Source organism: Gossypium arboreum, chromosome 13, assembly GCF_025698485.1.
Source record: "Gossypium arboreum isolate Shixiya-1 chromosome 13, ASM2569848v2, whole genome shotgun sequence".
Taxonomy (NCBI): domain Eukaryota; kingdom Viridiplantae; phylum Streptophyta; class Magnoliopsida; order Malvales; family Malvaceae; genus Gossypium; species Gossypium arboreum.
Window position 1 is genome coordinate 128673594 of NC_069082.1, and position 23105 is coordinate 128696698.

At 30.9% G+C, this 23105-nt stretch overlaps 4 protein-coding genes across 4 annotated transcripts; 2 read left to right on the plus strand and 2 right to left on the minus strand.

The window, feature by feature from the left end:
- Positions 1-1640: 1640 nt before the first annotated feature.
- LOC108451211 (protein RETICULATA-RELATED 1, chloroplastic-like) lies at positions 1641-5623 on the minus strand. Its single transcript, XM_017748932.2, has 7 exons — positions 4977-5623; positions 4477-4575; positions 3162-3385; positions 3005-3074; positions 2748-2827; positions 2273-2337; positions 1641-2097 (listed from the first exon to the last, which is right to left on the minus strand). The coding sequence occupies exons 1-7, from the start codon at positions 5490-5492 to the stop codon at positions 1904-1906; spliced, it is 1248 nt and encodes a 415-aa protein (XP_017604421.2). The 5' UTR covers positions 5493-5623; the 3' UTR covers positions 1641-1903.
- A 1340-nt stretch (positions 5624-6963) lies between these two features.
- Positions 6964-9684, minus strand: LOC108450357 (UDP-D-apiose/UDP-D-xylose synthase 2-like). Its single transcript, XM_017747936.2, has 9 exons — positions 9229-9684; positions 8848-8940; positions 8563-8670; positions 8299-8413; positions 8084-8217; positions 7901-8002; positions 7726-7818; positions 7500-7635; positions 6964-7424 (listed from the first exon to the last, which is right to left on the minus strand). The coding sequence occupies exons 1-9, from the start codon at positions 9493-9495 to the stop codon at positions 7312-7314; spliced, it is 1161 nt and encodes a 386-aa protein (XP_017603425.1). The 5' UTR covers positions 9496-9684; the 3' UTR covers positions 6964-7311.
- Positions 9685-15562: 5878 nt separating this feature from the next.
- On the plus strand, positions 15563-19731 carry LOC108485128 (putative phospholipid:diacylglycerol acyltransferase 2). The gene is made up of 6 exons (XM_053024650.1): positions 15563-16112; positions 17385-17607; positions 17804-18087; positions 18171-18510; positions 18606-18874; positions 18961-19731. Exons 1-6 carry the CDS (start codon positions 15664-15666, stop codon positions 19427-19429), a joined length of 2034 nt encoding a protein of 677 aa, XP_052880610.1. The 5' UTR covers positions 15563-15663; the 3' UTR covers positions 19430-19731.
- A 431-nt stretch (positions 19732-20162) lies between these two features.
- LOC108485658 (uncharacterized) lies at positions 20163-21698 on the plus strand. The gene is made up of 4 exons (XM_017789511.2): positions 20163-20388; positions 20468-20576; positions 20655-20716; positions 21323-21698. Exons 1-4 carry the CDS (start codon positions 20269-20271, stop codon positions 21434-21436), a joined length of 405 nt encoding a protein of 134 aa, XP_017645000.1. The 5' UTR covers positions 20163-20268; the 3' UTR covers positions 21437-21698.
- The last annotated feature ends 1407 nt before the right edge of the window (positions 21699-23105 follow it).

Here is a 23105-nt window from a genome sequence, read left to right on the forward strand (position 1 = left end):
GATTGAATGATTTGAATTGATAGATATATATATTGAATAGATTGATTTTTTAATTGAGATGAATATAGGTGTAATTATGTGATTATATGAAAAATCAGCATTGGATATTGATTATATCTGAAATGTGAAATTAAACTCTATTAACTGTATCGGGCTGAGTCGGATATAGATGGCATGCTATAGGATTGGAAGAGTTTAGGGATTTCTTTGACTTCGATTCAATGAGACACTGGGTATCAATTTATTACTTCGGATTAATTCGATGAGGTATTGGGTGCCAATTTACTTTGGTTTAGCCGATAAGACACTGGGTGTCAAATTATTACTTCGAATTATCATATGAGGCATTAGGTGTCAAATTGGTGTGTTTTGGTTAGATTCGTGTATCCGTCCGAGTCCGAGTTGAGTTAATAGGGAAAAATGAATAATAAAATTTTATAATTGATATTGGATTATATTGTATGTGAAATGAAAATGGGACAGTGAATTGAAACATATACTGAGATACATAAATTGTGGATTCATGAATTGGATATAGAATAAACAATATATTGTTGTTTAAATGATATGTGTATCATATTGTGAAAAGCTATTACATAGCAAATGATGAGAATTGAGTATGATATGAACGAGGTATTTATGAATTGAATAATTGAATGGTTAATGTTATTGTATAAATAAATGTGAATTTTAATTATTCAATTGTGCTTAGTATTTAATTGTGCCTATTATATTATTTTGTCTTTAAATTTTCGGATTATAGAAAGACTACTGAATTTATACTAAGCGTACGGTTTTGTTTTACGTGCACAAGTCAGGTAGTTAAGTTTGGTCGCCGGTTCAGCATCCAACAACGATTCCAATCTCAAACGTGGTGATGTTTTTCCTTTTGTGTCAGCATGTACATAGGGTATCTAACTAATAATAGTTATTTTGTGGTTTGATTGTAAATTAGGTTAAAAGTTTAATTTTGGTTGGTTTTATACATATAAATGCGTGTTTGTTTTTAAAGCTATATTATGACATGGTAAATTGAACTAATTTTAGATAAGTGCATGTGAATTTAATTCTACGTTTAAGTGCTCATGAGCTAGGCAAATTGATTTAGATTTGGTATGTTTGTAATTTGGATTAAAATGATGTTTTGGTGAATTGTTTTAGTGATATGAAATGTTTGAAATTTCTGTCTGTTTGATCTGTAAACTCGAGTAATGCTCCGTAACCTGATTCTGCCAAGGGATAGGAGTTGGGGGTGTTACAAATTAACGTCCGGTTAATTATTTATTTACTGACTAAATTATAGTGTAAATATTTTAAAGTTATAATTTGCTTAAAGTTTTGTATCCTTCATAAATGTGGAATTTAATCGTTATACTTCTATTTTCATAAATTTAATTTATCTGTTTTTCAAATTTTGGTTTGTTTATTAACATAGCTAAAATTATTTTGTATTGGAACGTTATTTTAAAATTGAAAATAAACTTAGTAATCATGTAACAAAAGAATAACATTGTATTCAAAATGTTATTTCAATTCAACCATTAACTTATATTCAAATATTCAATTGATATCAATCCGAGTTTAATTACCAATAATATTTATTCTATTCTAGAAAATAAAGTTTTGTAATTAAACCATCATTTCCCGAATCAATCAATTCATTCAGTTTCATTAAATAAATTATAAAAAATAAAAAAAAAGATTTCATTTTTTCTTATCTGTATTAATTTATAAATCAATCTACTAACTAGTTCCCGATCCGAGTATGGAAATCTCCAAAGCTATAAATTGGCATTGCCGTTATCCAATTTGCCAAACAGTCCGTTTGGTGCTGCATTTTTTATTTTTATGGTCAGCCATGCCATTGAAGAAAAGCTTGGACTGTGGAGATTCGGCTCCCACCCTACTGAACTCCACTCCATTTGGCCCAGTCTACAAATTGCATTCCACCGTAAACATTGTTCGCGAACCGGACCCCGATCGTGAAAGCCATGGCAACCGGTGGGACTTGTTTTGTGACCGGCGATGCTTCCACGAGTTGCTCTAACCCGTTGATTATCTGATAACGAGCGTTGGCAGATACCGCGAGGAAAACACCTATGATTCGGATGGCAAAACAAACCATTAAGCAATACAAAAAGACAACATTTAAGTTAAATGCGTGGTACTTTGAGAAAAATGAAAAACCGAAGTAAACAAAGACATTGCAATTGGCTCTTATCATGTAGTATGAAATTTAAGCTAAAAGTAATCTAAATAGTTTTAAACATACCCCAAAGAGATGCAGTTCGCAGAAGAGGCGGCACCGGAATGTCTTCGTCAGATTTTCGTATTCTCCTAATCATTTAGAAGATTATACAAGTAAGCAAATGCCGAAACAAAAACAAGAAAGAAAAACAGTCGGATTCGAAGAAGTTACATGGATGCAAAATTGTGTCACTACGCACTACCCTTCTGCAAGACGGATCAAGCGTTCGTGGAAGACGGACAATACGATGTCCTTGAACCAATTCTCATACCTAACGAACTAGGATTCTAAATCATGCAAGTTTTTGCTTCTAAGACAATACATTATACATGATCAGTTTTTGTCTATAGAAGAGTAATGACACGAAGTTCACTAGGAACTACGAAACGGGAAAGCCAGTTAGATCATTGATCTACTGAATTATTATCCCGGAATAATCGGACTAGAAACTTAGGAGGTGGAAAGAAACAATCGAGAAAGTCTGAAGAGAAAACCATACCTTTTGGTGGTCATTACCAGATTAGCTATGCCTTGGCCAACAAGACCACATCCAAACCCTACTGAGCCATACAATACTCCCTGGATAAGAATAATACAGTCTATGTTACTCGGGCTCACATGCAAATATCAAACACGGGTATGTTCATTTCTTTTCGAGTTTGGAAGTCATATCCTCGTACTCGTGTCTAGACGTGTCGGACATTAATGCTTAAAAGAAAAATAAAGAATCATTGATTACTATTTATCTACCCGTACCTTGTAAAAGAATGTCGCAATCCGTTGTTTCGCCGAGAATGTACATCCCGGCCTTTCGGCTTCGAAAACACTGCAAGAGCAAAAAAGTTCAATGATGCTTTTGATAAACCATGAAATAAGAGTCGTAGGACATAAATTGTTGCTATGAAATGATGACCTGCTAGGAAGAGCAGAACAAGCCTGTTGTAAGCTCCCAAATAAACCTCGGGATGGCGCCGATGGTTGACTGAAACGAGCATACGGTGCCAACATGCCAACCAAAGCAACATCGATCACTAAGCCAACTAAAACATCGGCAAGATACAACTCGAACTCCGACCAAAAGGCATCTCCTCTTTTCTTCATTTCCGCAAATGTTGCGCAAAAAGAATCGATCCCTACCTATCATAGAAGAAACCAAAAGTGCCAAAACTTAAAGAACCCTTTAAAACAATCAGCATAAACTGCAAATCACATAGAACCACAATTAAATTGCTAGTGCCAGTTGCACGTTCTAATTGCACCAATAGCAGTAACTCACTTCGCAACAGAACGGTTGTGCAACCTACTATATGTGGTTGGCGTATTTTGATCAACAAATACATGAATTTTATCGTGTTAAATATCAATTAAGCAATAACTTTATCTGAATTTATTTAAATTCATGAAAATCTCTGTATCGAAGCATAATTTTAGGACTTATTACGACACTAGCTAAAGATTTACTAGTCTACATTACCTACTTAAAAAAGTCTTGTTTACTTGTTTATTGAGTTGAAGAGAGAACAAATCTAGTTCATCTTAACAACTTATTATCAGTTCGTGTACATTATAATCAAACTTTAACAACTTATTATCAGTTCGATAAGCTTTCAAGGAAAAATCTTAATATTATTAATATAATAAATTATTCTTTCAACCATATCACGTAGAAAAGTTTTTGAAACTGTGTAACCAAATCTTATATTCATATCTACATTTTACTTTTTCAGTTGTTCTTTTAATTAACAACTTAACTAAATGCAGGAATTCACTTCCTTCGATATTGAAGAACAACATCAAAGCATACATGGTTAATGTTAATAGTCAATACATTTGCAATACATTTTACCCATTTAGTTAAAAATGAGTAAATTAATTCTTATAAATTAAAAAAAAAAGTAAATTAATTGTTAAATGTTAAAATTTTCATCCATTTTTACGGTTAAAATCTGGCATAGTTGACAGAATAACTAAACAGTTACGCATAACGTCTCACGTACGCCTCATGTTAACATACATGAACCAATTTTTAACAGTAAAAATGAATGAATTTTTTTAACAAGCTTTTTAATCTAACATATAAATATTAATTTACTAACTTTTAAATAAAATGAGCAAAATGCAATCAAACTCTTAATATAAGAGATTCCATCGTACTTTTTACCGAGCTTCAAAAAAAGGCATATTATTATTTACCCAATACACTATAAAGAAAATTGCACTCAACAAACCTCTGTTCCAACTTTGAAAAGAAATGAAGGATCTGCTAGCATTCGGTCTCGAAGCATAGAACAGTGTTTCATTAAAAACCCAAGTGGCCAAATCGATCCCTGTCAACAAAAATGGCAAAAATTAAAAAACATCAAATATCTTTCCAAGCCATTTTCACCGTTAAAATATTTTTGTTAAATTTATTGGTATAATATTAAAAAAAATCATTTGATAACGAAGGTAAGAACAATGTAAATAAACTCAAATTTAATTAAAAATCAACGGTGTTAATAATTATGCTTACAGTAAATTAAAGTAATGGACTAAATTTTAAAGAAATGATAAGTATAGGGACTTAATAATATTTTAACCTTTTTACGTATATCCATAAATTCCTAAACGACAAATATTCCCACTTTTCCTTCAGCTCATTTTTTCCCTCCATTTTCTCATCAACCAAACAAAAAAACAATGATCACAAAAGAAAAAAAAAATGTTCAAGCTTCATTTATAATCGAACCTGCAAATCCAAATACCGTAGAAGGAACAATTTACGAATTCCGTAACTTTTCGCAGCATCCATCATATCGGAAGGCAGTTTCACTCCTCTAGCTTCCGCTTCCTTCTTCACCTCCTCAAACTTCAATATCGGTCCAAACTCTTTCCCCTCTTCATCCTCACCTCCACCGCCACCAAACGAATCATTACCTCCATTATCACGTCCACCGCCGCCACAGCCACCACCAATCTTCTCTTGATCACTGATTCCAATGTCTGAAACACTGGATTCACTACCAATTTCGCCATTTTCTGTCGTGTTACCCGCGGAATCAGGCGGCCTAACGCAATGAAGCGTGGAAAAACCGGAGAGTTTGAAGCGAGATGAAGTTAATTTCAATCGAGATTCGATCTCGATAATCCCTTTGAAACGAGCGAAATTCCTGGTTCCGATCACATTGATTGTCATTGAACCGTTGCCTCCGCCATTGGAAAGAGCGGAGAGCTTGAAACGTGGTGGCGGTGATGACATCGACATTTTTTTTTGTGCGAGAAAGTGGAAGCGAAAATTAAATCAAAGAAAAAAAATAAATAAAAAGGTAATTGAATTTAGTTTGTTTTGAACTTCGAAGTAGGACTGGGTGAGAGTCAGTTTTGATCAGCCGCTACACTGGTGGGAAGAAGGTGTTGACGTGGATTTTTACTCTTTTATTATTATTATTTTGGCTTTTTTCTGTCTATTAGAAGTGGGTAAACTACGCTCAATGTCACTAAACTAATAGTAAGTTTATTTTTTAGTCACTAAACTTCAAAAAGTTCCAGCTAGCAAACTCTAAGTGACTATTCTACGATCCATACGGCAAATCAATACTCATCAATGAGTAGAAAAACATACATTAGTTCTAAGTACATATGACGACTAGTGTCAAAGATCGGAAAAGAAAACTATTTGGATTTTGATTCATAGACTCGCGAGATTAAAAGTTGTTTGATGAAAAAAACTGAACTGTAGAAGAAAAAGGAAATGAGAACTTTCGATTAGTGCAAGCAGTGCGAACAGAAAAAAATCATAAAATAACGATTTTAACAACCTAATGACTCAAATGATATTTTTTTGAATAGTTCAATGATTAATTCATAACAATTTGAAGTTGAATAATCAAAACGTAAACTTACTAATAATTTAATGAACTTGAGTGTAATTTACCCACTAGAAATTTAAGATCGGCAAGATTAACTCTTTTTTTATTCCTTTTTAATTCCATAACTAATATTATGTTAGTTATTTTCCCGATGATTTTCTAGCATGTTTATAGAATGCTAAAACTTAATATTACATAAGAGATGAGACTTGAATATTAAAAGTATGTCAAAATAATTATTAAGTTTAATTATGATTACGATCAAAATACTTAACGTGGGTCAAAATAAGTTTGAATAATGTCTATAGAGAGACTTAGATTAGAATATAGGATTCAATCCAAATCACTCAAAATGTTCTACATTACCAAAATCTCATTCACATATTGTAATTGAGGACTAAAGTGTTAAAAAATTGAATTGAATCATCTTTGAAAATATAAGTATTTAAAAAAACATATATATTTAGTATAAAATGTGTTTTACATATTATAAATAATATGAGAAATAAATAAATAAATAAATAAGAAGAATTCAAAATAGAATTGTATCAATTGAGTTGTAATGAATATATTTTAATTTTAATTTAAAACCGGATAAATGTATCCCTTCAATGAGCTCAACGTCTAAAAATTATGTCCATAGAAAATTTCTTTTATTTCGTTTTTCAATATAAAATTGATGTTAGTAAATACTTGGAATTTGTTTGTGATCGTCCATCCAATAAAAAAAGCTGAAATGTCAACGAAATTGGTACAGTGCTATTTAAATGAACAAGTAGATTAATTATCACTTGATTAATATTCTAATTTAGACAACCCCAAAAAATAATAATAATAAACAGGCCCTCGGTAGTGCTGAACTTCAACTTACATGAAAATTATAAAATAATATAATTTAAGAAACAAAATCCCGAGAGAGTATAAATACAGCACAATCCAGAAATCAGAAAATGGAGTCCAAAAGCTTTCTATTGAAATAATAACATATAACGCTAAAACAATAAAAATCTAATGTTTCCATATAAAAGTACCACACTAAGAACTTAACTACAGATGCAGACAAGTCTAAAAAATATAAACCAAAATCAACAATGAAGATATATTTATATATAAGACTTCCTAAAAAGAATTTTAAGAATCCAAACGTAAAAGAACAAAAGCATATATTTTACGCGAGTCCTTACTTGTGTGCGTGGTCTAAACAATCTTGCCCCTTTAGGATGCAGTTGGTTTTGCCATGGACTTCTTAATGGCCTCGGCGTAAGTCCGGTATTGGTAGGTAAGAGTCGATTCAAGTAAGTCCCAAAGGGATGTCTTGGGGTTCCAACCTTAACGATGTTTTCAAACGGTAGTCAGATAATATAATTAACATAAGGAGAAAACTAAAGATTACGAGACAATACCGAGTTGTTTATTTATTATGGTCATGTCAGGGATTCTCTTGTCGCTATCGTCATATCCCTCACCGTAAAATTCCTTGGAGCTGACATCAATAGATGGTGACTGCAACATAGGTTCTCCACTAACCATGGTATAGACCTGAAGCATCCGAGGGCAAACAGTAATACTTACATGCGACCAAAATATCGATATCAACAAATACAATAATATGTCAATCGTGTAATTCACCTGAGTCATCATTTCAGCAAGTTGCCTAACTGTGACTTCATTGTTTGGGTTACCCACATTGAAAATATGACCATTGGCCCTATCTGGGTTTTCCTGCATAAATGGCACAGCTTGTTTAGATACTATGTTTTCGCGTGGCGGCTGTAGGGATGAGGGAACAGTTAATAATACTTACAATCATCAAAAGAACAGCTTCAATGGCATCCTTAATGTAAACAAAAGTTCTCTGGGATTGGCCACCATCAACAAGCTTAAGTGGCTCACGACGTAGCAGATTCTAACCATGAGGAAGAAAATTCATCATCAGAACTAAGACAAACAAGAAAATCTAAATGGCTTCAAAGAAAGCTCAACTAACATTACTAAAGCATGCCAGAACTCTTGGAACTCCTTCACTTGGACCATCAATGCCGGGAATGAAATCCATCCTTGGTCCAATCCAGTTAAAAGGCCTCACAATGGTGAAATCAAGGCCATTCTCCGCACCCTCAGCTGCAATGAATAATAAAAGCAGTCACTAAGTTATGCCCGAGGCTTCCCAATAGGGGCTGGACCATTTGGTAAGATGCTAACCATAGATAAGCCTCTCGATCAATTGCTTAGCACATGCATACGACCACCTCTGTTTCTCTATTGAACCAAAAATGCAAGGCGAAGTATCTTCCTTGAGAACATAGTAAGCAGGATCCTATAACATGAATTATGGAATGCATAAAAGATTCTTTATATAACCAGTAGATCTTTACTAAGCCAAATAAATTACACTGTTGAAAGCAAAATTATGAATTCCAAAAGCTAATCAGTTAAATAATTAAAAGATAGATAGCGAAATGTTACCTTACGGAGAGGAGAATCTTTAGGAAGAAAGCTTCCAATGGTTTTGCCATAAACTTCACAAGTAGAGAAGTGAATGAGACGTTTGCTGTTCTCAGAACAGTACTTCACCTACCAAACAACAAATCAACATAAAAAAAAAAAATCAATGTCGATTTTGATATGAAAAGGCGCAATAACAATCAAATCTCAAACTCACTCACATCAATATCAATCAACTGAGAAGGGAATTAAAAATTGACACAAAAAAAAAGGAGAAAAAACCAGTCATAAGTAAAAAATGCTTACCACAGGAAGTGCATCAATGAAATTGCTATAAATTGTGTCCAGTGGACGCGTATTGTAATCTGCCGGAGTACAGATCGCCGCAAGATTTATCGTCTACATTGCCATAAAAAACTCTCCGTAAATCCAGTAAGAAAATTTATTTAAGTCAACAAAACAGTTAAACAAATCAGAAAACCCAACTTCTAAACAACAATGAGAGTAAATTAGCTTAAGAAAACCAGATCTAACATATAAAAACCAAAGAAAACCAGATTTATTAAAGCATTTTACATAGAAATAAAGAGAAATTCAAATTATCCATGATCTCCTGCAAACGAAGTCCAGCAAAAGAAAAAAATAGCAATGGTATCAAAAATGTATAAAGAAAGAGCAAGCAATTACGAGATCTGCCATCTTGACAAGGCCTTCTAGCCTAGAATCATGCTTGATGTTAATTCGGTGAAATTCGATACGGCCAGCCCAAGGCAAAGAGTCGGGCTCGAGGAGATGTTTGATCTTATCATTGTAAACATCCAATGCAAGCACTCTATGCGGTGTCTCCGCCATCAGTTTCTCACAAAGGTGAGAGCCAATGAAGCCTCCGGCTCCGATCATGCATATCGTCATCGGCTTTATCGGCCTACCGTCCAGATCCATTCTCGCCGCCATTTGAAAACGAACGCCGGTATATTTTTCTACGATCTCTAAACGCCGGCTGTGACAATGAAGAATCAGCCACGAGAGAAAAAGAAAATCTACGTAAGATTTGATATATAAAGAGGGAAAAAGTGGTGAAAAGGAGGGAAATGCGACCCCCTGACAGAGCTACAATAAATCAGGGGGGTGGGAATAAAGCGTACTCGCGATTATATAACTACTAGTTGTACTCGACTAAATAGTGAAACACGTGGAAGATTTGAAAGGTTGTAGACTGTGCTTGTAACAGAGGATCATTGCTGGATGGACCGTTAAGTAGATTGGATACAAGGATTAATTAAGGATTATTATTTCATACTATTCGGTATTATCTATAATACATTAAATAATGTTATTAATATCTTGAAAATAATAATTTTTGCAAAGTTTTATAATATATAGAAAATTAGGAAGGTTTCTATAACTAAATGAGTAATTGAACCTGTTTGTCCATCAATTTTAGATTCAATTAATTTGATTGATTTCATCAATTCATTTTGTTCGATTAAATAATTTATTAAAATCATAAAAATAAAAATATATATATCAATCAGTTCAACTGTCAAGTTCAATCAATTTTTTATCAATTCAATCGATTTGTATTGATTCCCAAATCAATCAATTCAATGTCTTTCTTTAGACCTGTTCTTAATCCATTTTCCATCTAACTAGTTTGACTAATCATTTCGATTCAAATAACCTTGAAAAATAGTTTACTTGTTATTTGAACCATACTAGACTAATCAACCAGGAACTAATTAATATTTCGGTCCAAACATAAGGATTGAATCAGTCTTCAAGTAAACTAGTAAAAACCAAAAATCAAGACAAAATTTTAACGGTTCAACCTGCTTTGTAATTTTTTTAATAATTTTAAATAACTTTTATGGATTTTAAAAATATTTTTAACTATTATAATCGATAACCAAATCGGATAAATAAAAAAATAGTTATTTGACCGTTTTGACGATAGATTCAGTTTTTAAACGTTTTAACTTTAACAAATATAATTTTTAATATTAATTAATCTTCAAATTTTACATATATAATATTTATTTTAATAGATTTATATGATTTTTATTATATTATAAACAAAATAAATTAAAGTCTTGATTAATAATCAACTTAATTAACCAAATAAGTAGAAAAATAGTTATTTTCCGTCATTACTTCATAAGAGTTTATTTCAGTCTAAATTAAAATACAAAATTTTATTTGTAATATAATGGAAATATTTTTATATAAAATGTATATAATAAATATATATGAATTTATATAAATAAAATATCAAATTCAAAAACTTTTTTGCATTTTCTCTTAAAATAATTATAATTAATGTTTTAAAATCTTGGAGGTTAGATGTAACTTAAGTTGTATTAATTTGATTCTATTAATTAATGTTTAATTATTTTAAAAATAAAAATATGAAAAATTTGAGTCCATATTATTTAATTAAATGCTAAATGATTTCATTAAAACAAGCTAAATGATTTAGATTATTTCATTTTTATTGGATAAATACATAATAATTATATTGGACAAACGTAACTTTCATTAATATAAAAGGATAATTAATTAAAATTATCCAATGCCCCAAAAATCAAAAAAAAACAAAATTAGGGATATATGCCAATTTAAAAAAAGAGATATAAGCCGATGTTTTTATTACTTAAAATAAACAATAAAATGAACTATTTTCCTAAATAAAAAAATTATATCCCTATATTTATTTCTAAAATCAGCATATACCCTAATTTTGTCCAAAACTGTCCTACTTCTCTTATTTTATTCATAAAATATATAAAATATAAAATTCTAAACACGTTGTATAATTTTTGGGGATAATGTCATATTTGATGTCTATACTTTCAAAAATATTTAATGTGATATTTAAATTATTAATGTGTATTTTTTATGGTACCTATACTTTCATAAAATATCCAATGCTAGGAATATATAACATATATTTTACTAGAAAGCTAAAAATTAGACTATGCAATAAAATTAACAATGTATATCAATAAACTCAAAACAATGCATCTCGTGTTGAAACACGTTTATCTTTCTATTTAAGGGTTGACATGGAATTGTGCTAATATTAGATATTATATCAATATTATTGGGTTGAAGTATTTGGAATGTTGGGATGAGACCTGGCCATAGGCCATGCCATCTAGACTGAAGGCCCACCCAAAAAGTGAGAGGATTTGGACAAAAATATATTATGTTATTACTATTTAGTTGTTATTTTATATCTCATATTTTATTGCTAATTTTATTACTACTTTAAAAATATTTACTTGTTAAGTTGTATCTAAAAAATAAAAAAATAATTTAATATGGACAGAATCGAGACTGAGTTTAATATCTCTAATCCAAGTTGAGCTTGATAAAAATTTAGACTGATTTTTCGTGTTAAACCTAACCCACGGATAGGTATAACCAATACTAAAAATAAAAATAATAATACTTTCATTCAGAGGCGGATCCTTTAGGGGATAACGCCTCCCAAAATTTGAGAATTTCTTATTTTTCTCTTGAAATTTTTAGAAAATGTTGATTAAGCCCCTTTAAATTTTTGAAACTTTTAATTAAACTCTTTTGAAAATTTTAAATAATCCTCATTAATACAACAAAATTCCAATTAAACCCCTAACTTTTTAAAAATAAAATAAAATTTCTAAAATATTTGAAAATTTTATTCCAGAAATCTGCATTGATACCCTTAATGAAAAGTTTTCATATAGTGCTAACAGAGCATAAAGCATTCCACTGTCTACAAAGAAAAAGGATTGAGAAAGATGTAGATCCTTCATTTTTATCCACTAGAAATTTCGGTCAAAATAAAGCTCAAATTCCAATATAAGAAGCTTATAGAAACAAGAAAGATTCGAATTTCACAACCATAGACGGTGGGTTAATTGAATTTGTTCATTTTAATTTCTATTTTTTAAATATTTGGTCAAGTTTGATTTATCCCGTTTTATTATTTAGAAATATTAAAATTTAAAATAAATAAATTTTATATATTTTATAATTAAAATTTAAATACAAAATTATTTTATATGAGGATATATTTTATATTATAATCAAAATTAAGCACCGAATATAAGTATTTTGTTTGATAATACTAAAATTTGATTTTTAAAATTTTTTATTTTACAATTTTAATCTCATTGATATTGTATTATTTATTTTATTTTAATAATTTTGGATAAAATTTAAAGATAAATTTTGAATGAAATGATTTATTTAAAAAATTTTAAAATAAATCCACTTAATATTTTTCACGTTAAATCACAAACAACTATCTACTTACTTATCATATTCAACACTTTTTTGTTGGAAATTTTATTTTAATTAAAATTTTAATATATTTATCAAACACAATTAAAAAGTTAAATATTTAAAATTTTTATTTTCGGTTTATTAGGCCCACACTAACTTAAAATTATGAGTAACTTAATATTTATAATTGAAGCGATGAAAATTTTATAGTGCATATTTTATAAGAACAAACTCTATATTTATGGGTGTCAAAGTAATCACTCAAAATAACTTATTAGATAACGGGAAATAGTAATAAAAAGAAGAAGCTATTTTACAATTAAAAAATGAATAACGTAACATTTAGTCCCTAAATTTGACAACTTTTTCTAATCTAATTATTGAATTTTTTTCTTCTCTGCAGTAGTTTTAAAACTTAGCAACATTTTTCAATTTTGATCGTTGTGAATTTGTAATAATGCGACAACACTCAAAATGTATTATGTTATCACCTATTTTTATTTTATAAAGAAAATGTAATTCTTAGGTAATAACATGACTCAAATTTGACGAAAATTATCAATTTTAAAAATAATACAGACTCAAAAATTAAGGACTAAATTAAAAAAATAAAAATTCAATGACTACAAAATTACCGTTACAAAATATTTTAGAGAATATAAAACATGTTTTCAAATTTTTCGTCCTTTATTATGTTTTTAAAATAATAATAGCGGACTGAATTTATTGAATAAAAAATAAAACCTTAAAAAGATCAAAAAGTAAAATACCATTCAATAACAGAAGAAAAATATAGATAAATGAACCGATCATCTTCTCTCTTCAGTAAAACTTGAGCTTAAAATCTCCCTAGCAAACATCATAAAACACTGAAAAAAAGATTTGAAAAAACCCGAAGAAATTAAAGATGATTTCCCAAAAAGACATGCAGAACCGATCATCAAGGTTAGTCCATATATATACAAAATAGTATATGATATAACTAATTTAATATAATTATAATAATAATAGTATATAATATGCATGGATATTATTGTTAATGTAATAAGACGTGAGTTTGAACATGTTAATGTGTATTATTCTTTTATTTATAAATTAGAAAGTGATCATATTAAAAAGAATGATATGATGAGAATCTATAATAAAATTATTAAATATTTGTATATATAGAGAGAGAGAAAATAGAAGACGACTTAGACGAGGTTGCTCCTTTCTTGTCTCCCTTTTTCTTGTCTCCCTTTGGACTATTAACAAATTTGTCAATTTGTGGCTTCGGTTTCATAAATTTTTGTTTTTCTAAAAAGAAGTTCCATTTCATCAATTTTTAGGTTCTATAATGTTGAACATTTGTATGATTTTGACGAATTAATAATAATTTTAATACAATTTCATCGTAAGGCATCTTAGGGAAAAAAATATTTAAATAAAGGGTAAATTTCACTTAAGGTCTTTAAATTATTAGTAAATTTATGTTTTTTGTCACTCAACTTCAAAAATTTATAAAATAGATATTGAAGTATTCGAAAATTTTTATTTAAGTCATTGGAATGTTAAGGATTTTTGTTTTAAGTGACAATTCGATTATCAGTATAGTGAATTAATACCAATCTAAGAATCAATCTGACGATCAATGTTGGAGATCGAAGAAGAAAACTATTTGAATTTTAATTTGTAGATTCACGATGTTTAAAGTTATTTCATAAAAAAAAAGAATAAAATTTTCGGTTGAAAACTATACAATAATAATTTTAACAACTTAATAATTTAAAATAAAATCTTTCAAATAATCTAATAAACATTTTATAATCTTTTAAAATTGAAGGAAAATAATATAAACTTAATAACAAGTTTACTTTAAATATAATATGAATGCATATGTTAAATGTGAAAAGGAAAGAATAATTTAGTAACGTCTCGATACATGGAGAATACGCCAGGTGACAAAGGGTGATCCCTTCATGCATGTAAATACCGAGACAAGTGTCTACTAAATTCCATATTTACTTAAAAAAATAAAAATAAAAACAAGAACAAGAAGAGAAAGTTAAGTTTATGTTGCTTTTTTTTTTTAATTTCTTAATGCAATTTTCGAAATTATTTGCCTTTTTCACACTTGTATATATATATATATATTTAATGTCCAAGTCATTGTAGTTTTATATATTTAAAATTTAATACTTTTACTTTTATCTTCAAGAACTAAATTTGGTTAAAATATGTTATAAGTCTTTATAATTTTTTACAAATTTAGAATTTAATCCTTGTTTTTTATTTTAGGAATTTAGTCTCTCTATTTTTTAATTTTAAAATTTAGATCTAATTATTATCATTGTTAATTATTTTTGTTAAATTTGTTGGTGTAACATTTTGAAATAAAAAATTCACTAGAAAGCAATGTAGCTAAAAAATGATATTGTAATAAAATTGAATTTAACAAAATAAATTGAATTAACAATGTTTGACCTAAATTTTGAAATTTAAAATTAAAGGGACTAAATATTAAATTTTGAAGAGTACAAGAACCAATGGCATATTTCAACCTTATATTCTTTTTGCTATTTAAAAGAAAAAAATAAATTTTAATGAACCTAAATTGTGAATAGATTTTAACGTGTTAAACTTGAATTTTTTGAAGTAAAGGAGTAAATTCCTTGAAATAAAAATAAATGATTAATTTACAAATATACAAAGAATTTAGGGACTTAAAGAAAAATTTAACCATTTTAATTTCTGTAACTGCCCCTAATTTTCTGTTCCACTTCTTAAATCCCACCAACTTTACTTCTTACACGATGTTTCACTTACATAGCTAGCTATTCGTTTTGTTCTCGCCGGTAACTCTCGCCGGAAAAAATGGCTTCTAATTTTCTCCGGCTAAGAAAACCATACTACGTTGAATCAACAATCAACTGTTCATCTTCTTCCGATCAAAAGCTTGTAAATTTGAGCTTTGGAATCGACGAAACAAGGAACCAAACAAAGAAGAGACAAGCTAAGGAACATCATGGGAGAAGATCATGTTTGGATTCATGTTGTTGGGTGACTGGTTACCTCTGCACCACTTGGTGGTTGCTTTTGTTTTTGTACCACTGTTGCTTGCCGTTCACAGTGGTTCATGAGGTGCCGGAACTAATGCCGGCGGTGAGGCTTAAACGTGAAGGGTTGACGGGAATTCACCCGGTGGTTTTAGTACCGGGGATTGTCACAGGTGGGCTTGAGTTGTGGGAAGGTAAGCCTTGTGCTGATGGTTTGTTTCGTAAACGACTTTGGGGTGGTGGTGGCTTTACTCAATTACTGAAGAGGTACTTGGAAGTAAATTTTGGTCTAATTTCAGTCTTAGTCCCACTTTTATTCTGGAATTTGAATTAGATTCTTTTGATTTTACTGGGGTTAATATAACTTTTAGGGCTCCTTTGGATGCCCGTTTTCCTGTGGTGTGGTGAGATTGAGTGTTATTTTAATGTAATTGTGCTGATGGAAGCTGTTTGGATTGCACAGCATCAGTGCGTTAAATGCTACACAACACCAGTAGAAATAGAATTTTTCACTGGCCAAAAAATTTGTAGTGAGTTCAATGCAGGCATGCTTTTACCATTTTGCCTTTGTGATGTGATTTTTTTTTTATAATTTATATACTTTAGATAAAATATATCTCATTTTATTTTTTATCCCAATCTCTTTTATATTTAAAATTTTAGTTTTATTAAATTTAAAAATAATGTTTCATTATAATAATATTGTTTGTATTTTCATGATAACAAATAATATTTTTAAGTAGATTTTATAAAAATATTTATATAATTAATTAAAATATTTATAATAAAATATCAGAATATACATTTTAATATTTTATTAAATGAATTTATAAATCTACATATTTTAATAATTTTATAAAAGTAAAATAATTTAAAAAAACTTCTATTATATATCAATTCTAATCTGATGTCCTTAATAGTCATTTTTTATTTTTCACCTCACTGCTACAGCTGGTTTGGATCCAAACACACACTCCACCATTATTTCTAATCTCACCGCTACAGTATCCAATCTTACCATTACAATAACTAATCTCACCGTCACCGCTATTTTTAACCTCACCGGAGCTAAACACACCGCCCATCCAAACTAAGCCTTAGTCTCTCAACAATTAAGTTTACTTTGGTAGTCGTATTTTTGCTTTAATTATAATTTTAGTCCCTTTATTATTCTTGAACTTGAATTGGATTCTTCTATTTTTTCTAAGGTTAATATAATTTTTAGTCCCTCAATTTAGCAATTAGGTTCACTTAGTCCCACGTTTGGACATTATGTACAAATTTGTTTTTATTTTTCTAAATTGTCTTTAAATGTATTTTGTTGTGTCGGGTTGTGTTTTTAGACACGTGTTTGACATTTAAACGTTCTATTATGTACATTCGCGATTCATAAAACATTTGATAGGTGTTTTTAGAAAGAATATTTTTGTCTTGAACGTACCATAATCTAATATCGTATTATGTTTCGGTTAATTTATATGCTTTATTATATATGTTTTTTGTTTGGATTTAATTTTATTGAAATATGTTGATGTTTAGGCCATTGTGTTGGTTAGAGCACTTGTCTTTGCACAACGAAACCGGCCTCGACCCACCGGGAATACGGGTTCGTCCTGTTCCAGGACTGTTTGGAGCGGACTATTCAGCTCCGGGATACTTTGTGTGGGACGTTCTCGTTAAAAATTTGGCGAAAATCGGCTATGAGGGGAAGAATTTGCATATGGCTGCTTATGATTGGAGACTCTCTTTCCAGAATACAGAGGTACAAATAGCTATTTTCAACTTGTCGGTTCCCTGTTCCGGTATTCCGTGTTCATGTTTCGTTTAGTTTATTCTTTTGTGCATTAGTTCGTGTCATGTTATCATATCGTTTGGCAATGGTTATGCATACCTTACTTCTTCATCGATCAATTGTTATCGTCGAGTTCTTATTGGCATATTTGTCAATTGATACACAGGTTCGGGACCGTGCTCTTAGTAGGCTAAAGAGTAAAATTGAGTTAATGTATCGAGCCAACGGCAATAAAAAAGTGGTAGTTGTGCCTCATTCCATGGGAGTAGCCTATTTTCTTCACTTCCTTAAATGGGTCGAAACGCCACCTCCGATGGGAGGTGGTGGTGGCCTGGGTTGGTGCGCTGAACATATCAAGGCAATTGTGAACATCGGCCCGTCATTTCTTGGTGTTCCAAAGGCTGTTAGCAATATACTCTCTGCCGAGGGCAAAGACGTTGCTTATTTCAGGTTAGTTATATCGGTTTATTATATGACATTACACATACAATTAAAGTTAAATCACCGTATTTTTATGGTTTTGGATTTTGTAGAGCAATGGTACCGGGAGTTTTGGATTCGGGTACTTTAGGGCTTCGAGCATTAGAGCATGTCATGCGAGTGTCTCGAACATGGGATTCCGTTGTGTCATTGATGCCTAAAGGAGGAGAGACCATTTGGGGCAACATGGACTGGTCACCGGAGGAGGAGCATGTTTGCGACTTTTCTAAGAAAAGATACTTTCGGTTATCTCCGAGTGACAATAATGTCAATAAAAGCAACGCGAAACAAGTTTTCCGAGTGAAAGATCCGGTTAAGTACGGTAGAATTATCTCTTTTGGCAAGGCAGCTTCAGTGTTACATTCTTCACAGCTTCCTACTGCTGTTTTAAAGGTATGACAATATTTACGGTATTCGAGTCTATAGTGGATCTCGAGTCAGTTTTCATTGTGTCAAAGATCTCATGGATACCAACATTTCATTATTAGGAAATTTTGCACATGAGTGCGTCCCGGAACTTCAACTCATCATGCGGGGAAGCATGGACCGAGTATGACGAGATGAGCCGGGAAAGCATACAAAAAATCGGGGCAGCAGATAAAGCTTACACAGCAACAACTCTTTTTGATCTGTTACGTTTCGTGGCACCAAAAATGATGAATCGGACTGAAGCTCATTTTTCGCACGGAATTGCAGACAATCTCGATGATCCTAAATACAACCATTACAAATTCTGGTCTAATCCACTTGAAATGAAGTAAGTATATTTTGACATAGGTATGTGTCGAAAATGAATACTTTCGGTTTCGGGTAACATAGACTATATGCATTGTGTTTTTTCAGATTACCCGATGCTCCGAACATGGAGATATATTGCTCGTATGGTGTTGGAATTCCTACCGAAAGATCATATGTGTACAAGCTATCACCAAGCAATAAGTGCAAACGTATTCCTTACCAAATCGATACCTCAGTCGATGGAGAAGACCGTAGTTGCTTGAAAAGTGGAGTATATTTTGCGGACGGAGACGAAAGTGTACCGGTTTTAAGCGCCGGATTCATGTGTGCTAAAGGTTGGAAAGGAAGAACTCGGTTTAATCCGTCCGGTATCAATACATACGTACGTGAGTACCAGAGCAAGCCGCTGACTAGTGGTATTAAGAGCATGGCACACGTTGACATAATGGGAAACATTGCTCTCATCGAAGACATACTACGTGTTGCGGCGGGAGCCACAGGAGAAGAGATCGGAGGCAATAAGATTTACTCGGATATATTGAGAATGTCCGAGAGGATAAATCTCCGACTGTGAGTATATTTCGCGAGCTCAATTACGTTTAGCGTCATCAAATTAGACGTTGCCGTAATGTTGAAAGAATACCGAGGACTTGCGAAAACCGAATATAGATGGTGGCCAAGATCAGTTGAAATTGCAACGGGGAAGGTTTTGGCAGATGAAAGGTGCGTACAAAATGGTAGTCCAATAACTTGTAGCTTATGTAGTAAAAAAATAACGGGATACTGTAGGTAGGGACGATAACAGTTTGGTTGGATCCGGAGTTTGGAAAAAAATTACAAATATTTTATTATATTTATTTTTAAAACTAAAATAAATATTTTTATTTCGTATTTAAAGTTTTTCAATATTTTAGGTATATATAAAAAATATCTTTTTATACCATAAAAAATAAAATTAATTATACATTTAAAAAATTTAAATTGATTCAAATAATTACAATTTCAAACTCGAATACTTTTAAATAATAGCTAAATTTTAATTGAATCAAATTAAATAAAAAATAACCGAAATTGAATCGAGCATTTGAATTTTGAGGACCATTGCCTTCACCCTTGACCTTAGTTACGACTTTACTGAAAATAATTGTTCAAGTGAAGATTAAAGTTTCGAAATTAAAAAGTGTATGAATTAAAAATAATTAAATTAAAAACTAAAGATTAAATTTACAATTTATGCCATGATATTGTGATTTGAAAATTATAACACGAAGTTAGAACATAAGCATAAAATAAGAATCCGAAGACTACAAGGGCTAATAGAAAAATTTGACCAAACTTCTAAAATAAATATCCCGGGAAAACCAGAAAAGCCTCATTTCATCAGAGAGGGAAAAGAAACCGCACACGGCGGAGATGGACTATAGTTTAGCAGCGCTGAAACTGCTATGCGGTCAACTAAAAGACGCTCGAGGAACACCTTCACAAAGCGCCTTAACCCTTGGCGGCATCCTCTTTCAACGTGTCTGGCTTCAGGTTCCTTTTCCCTTTCCCTTACAGTCAAATTCCATATTATTTTTACCTTTCCTTCTTTACCTTTTTCTTTTTGAACTAGGGCGTTTTGGTTTCAAACGACGACGAAGATCACCTGCTTCTCGACGATAGCACTGGCATCGTCGAGCTTAACCTCTCCGGTGATTTCCGTCAACGTCAATGGAAAACAGGTTTTTTGTTTTCGCCATTCTTTTTCCAATGGCGCGTTTTTTTCTTGTTCTTTTTTTTTTAATTTAAAAATTTTGCAGGCATGTATGTAATGGTGGTGGGAGGATACTTTGTCCGTACAGGTGATATTCCTGTTATTAAGGTACTTGAATTTCCCTTTTAATTTCTTCAATTTCATGTCATAAATTTTGTTTTCTGTCCTTTTTGTTAATTGCTAGTTTCTTAAGAGGGGAAAAGAGCAATGTACTCTCCAATTACTCGGATTTGACTCGAAAAATATTAAGATTCGGAGTCCGAGTACGATCTAGTGAGCAAATCGAATTCAAGTATCTTTATATTTGAGCATAATTGATCGTTGCTTATATTTAACTTGTATTGAAAAACTTGAATCCTAATTTGAGTTTGAGCATAATCAAGAGTTTGATTTTTTATTTAAAATCGAGCTTGAGCTTGTGAAAGAAGATCATGCTCAAGCAGAGCTTCAAGCTTAAAATTTTCGAGTAGAGCTCGTTTTCCCTTATAGCTTGAAGTTTGCTCAGCTCGATTACACCCTTACTAGTTTCTTCTATAAAATCTGATCAATCTTTTGTTTACTGCATCTATCTCAATTGAAATCATTAAAAAAATCTAGAAATGGAAGTTAATATATTCTCAAGATATGCTTCAATCTTGTTTGCTGTAAATCTTAAGATGAAACATTGTTTTTTTTCCCCCCTCCTTTCAACACTTTGATCATTGCTGTTAATAGGTTCATAAGATTGTTGATTTATCTCCATTTCCGGATCGAGAAGCGATGTGGTATCTCGAAGTTTTGGAAGCTTACAAACTTTTCTACCAGCCGCTCATTGAAGAATTCATATGAACTTATGAACCATTCATTTCTATGCCTGCTAGAATCACCCAAAAGGTTAGTTGAATGAAAGAACTTGACCAAGTTTTACGAATTCTACTGCTAGTTTTTACATGTTATCTGTAGCCAATTTTAGATTCTTCCATTGTGGACTGCGATAACATGGTTGAAACATGTTCTTTCTGGTTCCCATAGATTATGAATGACGCATTTCTTTTCATTTGTAATAATATTTTTGTGATTCATTGGTATTTCGAGTTTGATTCTGTGTTAACCGACAATCCAAGAACCATGAACATGGAACTGAAATGTTGCTCCTTCTTTGTCAATATCTGCTAGCATGATTTTTGTTAAATAATTTGACTAACAATAGGAAATGGTTCAAATTTTAAGGCTATTAGTCACATATTTTAGAGAGTGCCATTGTTGACTGCTATAACATAGCTGAAGCATGTTCTTTTTCATTTCCATAGATTAGAAAGGATGGATTTTCTTGGCATTTATAATCATATTTTAAGGACCATAGCATTTCGTGATTCATTGGTATATCTACTTTGATTCTCTCTTAACTGATAATCTGAGACCATTAACATGGAACCGAAATATTTCTTCATCTTTTTCTATCATGGTTTTTTTGTTGAACTAGGGGACTAATAATAGGAAGTGCTTCAAATACTAATGCTATTAGTAGCAAATTTTAGAGACTGCCATTGTTGACTGCAATTACATAGCTGAAGCATGTCCATTCTTTGTATAGATTATAAAGGGTTAAAAAGCCTAAGAGGTCCCTGTATTTCCTCTGTTATTAAATGGACCATTTTAGTCCTTTATACTAGAAATGGATGGAATTTTTAACAAAAAAAAATATTTTGCTCTTTGATCTAACGTGCAATAATTAATTCGTTCATTTTTTGAATAGAGGGGTTAAAATGTAATCAAACTCTTAATATAATGACCTCCATGGCATTTTTACCTTTACTGATTTATTTTTGTCTTGAAATTGCGATTCGAATGCAACCTTGATATGAAACGACAACGTATCGACGTCGTTTTCAAGTTTCAAAACCTAAAAATCAAGCAATAGAAAATTTTGGAAAACCTCAAAGCTCCAATAAAAAAATTATCTTTTTATCTGTTCACAAGTCTTAAACCCATTAAAGAAAAGGACCCCTTAACCACAATAAACTTGCCATGTAGCACTTAGTCTTATTATTTTCCATCTTTTTCGACTTTTTAATAGATCGGAAAATCTTATAGGTGAAATTATAATTTTGATCCTTTTATTATACTTAAATTTGAAATTTAATACCTATATTTTCATTTTATATATTTAATTAACCTAAATAATTGATACTATTAATTATTCTTATTAAAATATGGATGCGGATTTTTCACGGGAACACTCTTTTAACCAAATAAAAATAAAAATCATACCATCTTAGAATGGTTATTTTTACGAAAAATTCATTTTAATGTTTCAATTGAAATAGATATTAATTATTTATACTAATTAATTAATGATATTATAAAGTAGAGATAAAATTATGCTCTATTGGCTTTTATAAAAGAAAAAAAAGGAAAAAACTTGATTCGCATTGTGATTACGGTTCAAATGTATTCAAACGAGTAATATTTCTATTTTTTATATGGTGTGTTATAAGTAGAAGTGTTTATGAGTTGG

Coding starts and splice junctions, on each gene's coding strand:
- LOC108451211 (XM_017748932.2), bottom strand. CDS start 5,492: ATGTCGATGTCATCACCGCCACCACGTTTCAAGCTCTCCGCTCTTTCC. Junction 2,338..2,747: donor CTGGTAATGACCACCAAAAG/GTATGGTTTTCT, acceptor CTAAATGATTAG/GAGAATACGAAAATCTGACG. Junction 2,098..2,272: donor GCGAACTGCATCTCTTTGGG/GTATGTTTAAAA, acceptor TCCGAATCATAG/GTGTTTTCCTCGCGGTATCT.
- LOC108450357 (XM_017747936.2), bottom strand. CDS start 9,495: ATGGCGGCGAGAATGGATCTGGACGGTAGGCCGATAAAGCCGATGACG. Junction 8,671..8,847: donor TCATTGATGCACTTCCTGTG/GTAAGCATTTTT, acceptor GTTGTTTGGTAG/GTGAAGTACTGTTCTGAGAA. Junction 7,636..7,725: donor TTGCTGAAATGATGACTCAG/GTGAATTACACG, acceptor CGGATGCTTCAG/GTCTATACCATGGTTAGTGG.
- LOC108485128 (XM_053024650.1), top strand. CDS start 15,664: ATGGCTTCTAATTTTCTCCGGCTAAGAAAACCATACTACGTTGAATCA. Junction 18,088..18,170: donor AAAGACGTTGCTTATTTCAG/GTTAGTTATATC, acceptor TGGATTTTGTAG/AGCAATGGTACCGGGAGTTT. Junction 18,875..18,960: donor TCTAATCCACTTGAAATGAA/GTAAGTATATTT, acceptor GTGTTTTTTCAG/ATTACCCGATGCTCCGAACA.
- LOC108485658 (XM_017789511.2), top strand. CDS start 20,269: ATGGACTATAGTTTAGCAGCGCTGAAACTGCTATGCGGTCAACTAAAA. Junction 20,389..20,467: donor TTCAACGTGTCTGGCTTCAG/GTTCCTTTTCCC, acceptor TTTTTGAACTAG/GGCGTTTTGGTTTCAAACGA. Junction 20,717..21,322: donor GTGATATTCCTGTTATTAAG/GTACTTGAATTT, acceptor TGCTGTTAATAG/GTTCATAAGATTGTTGATTT.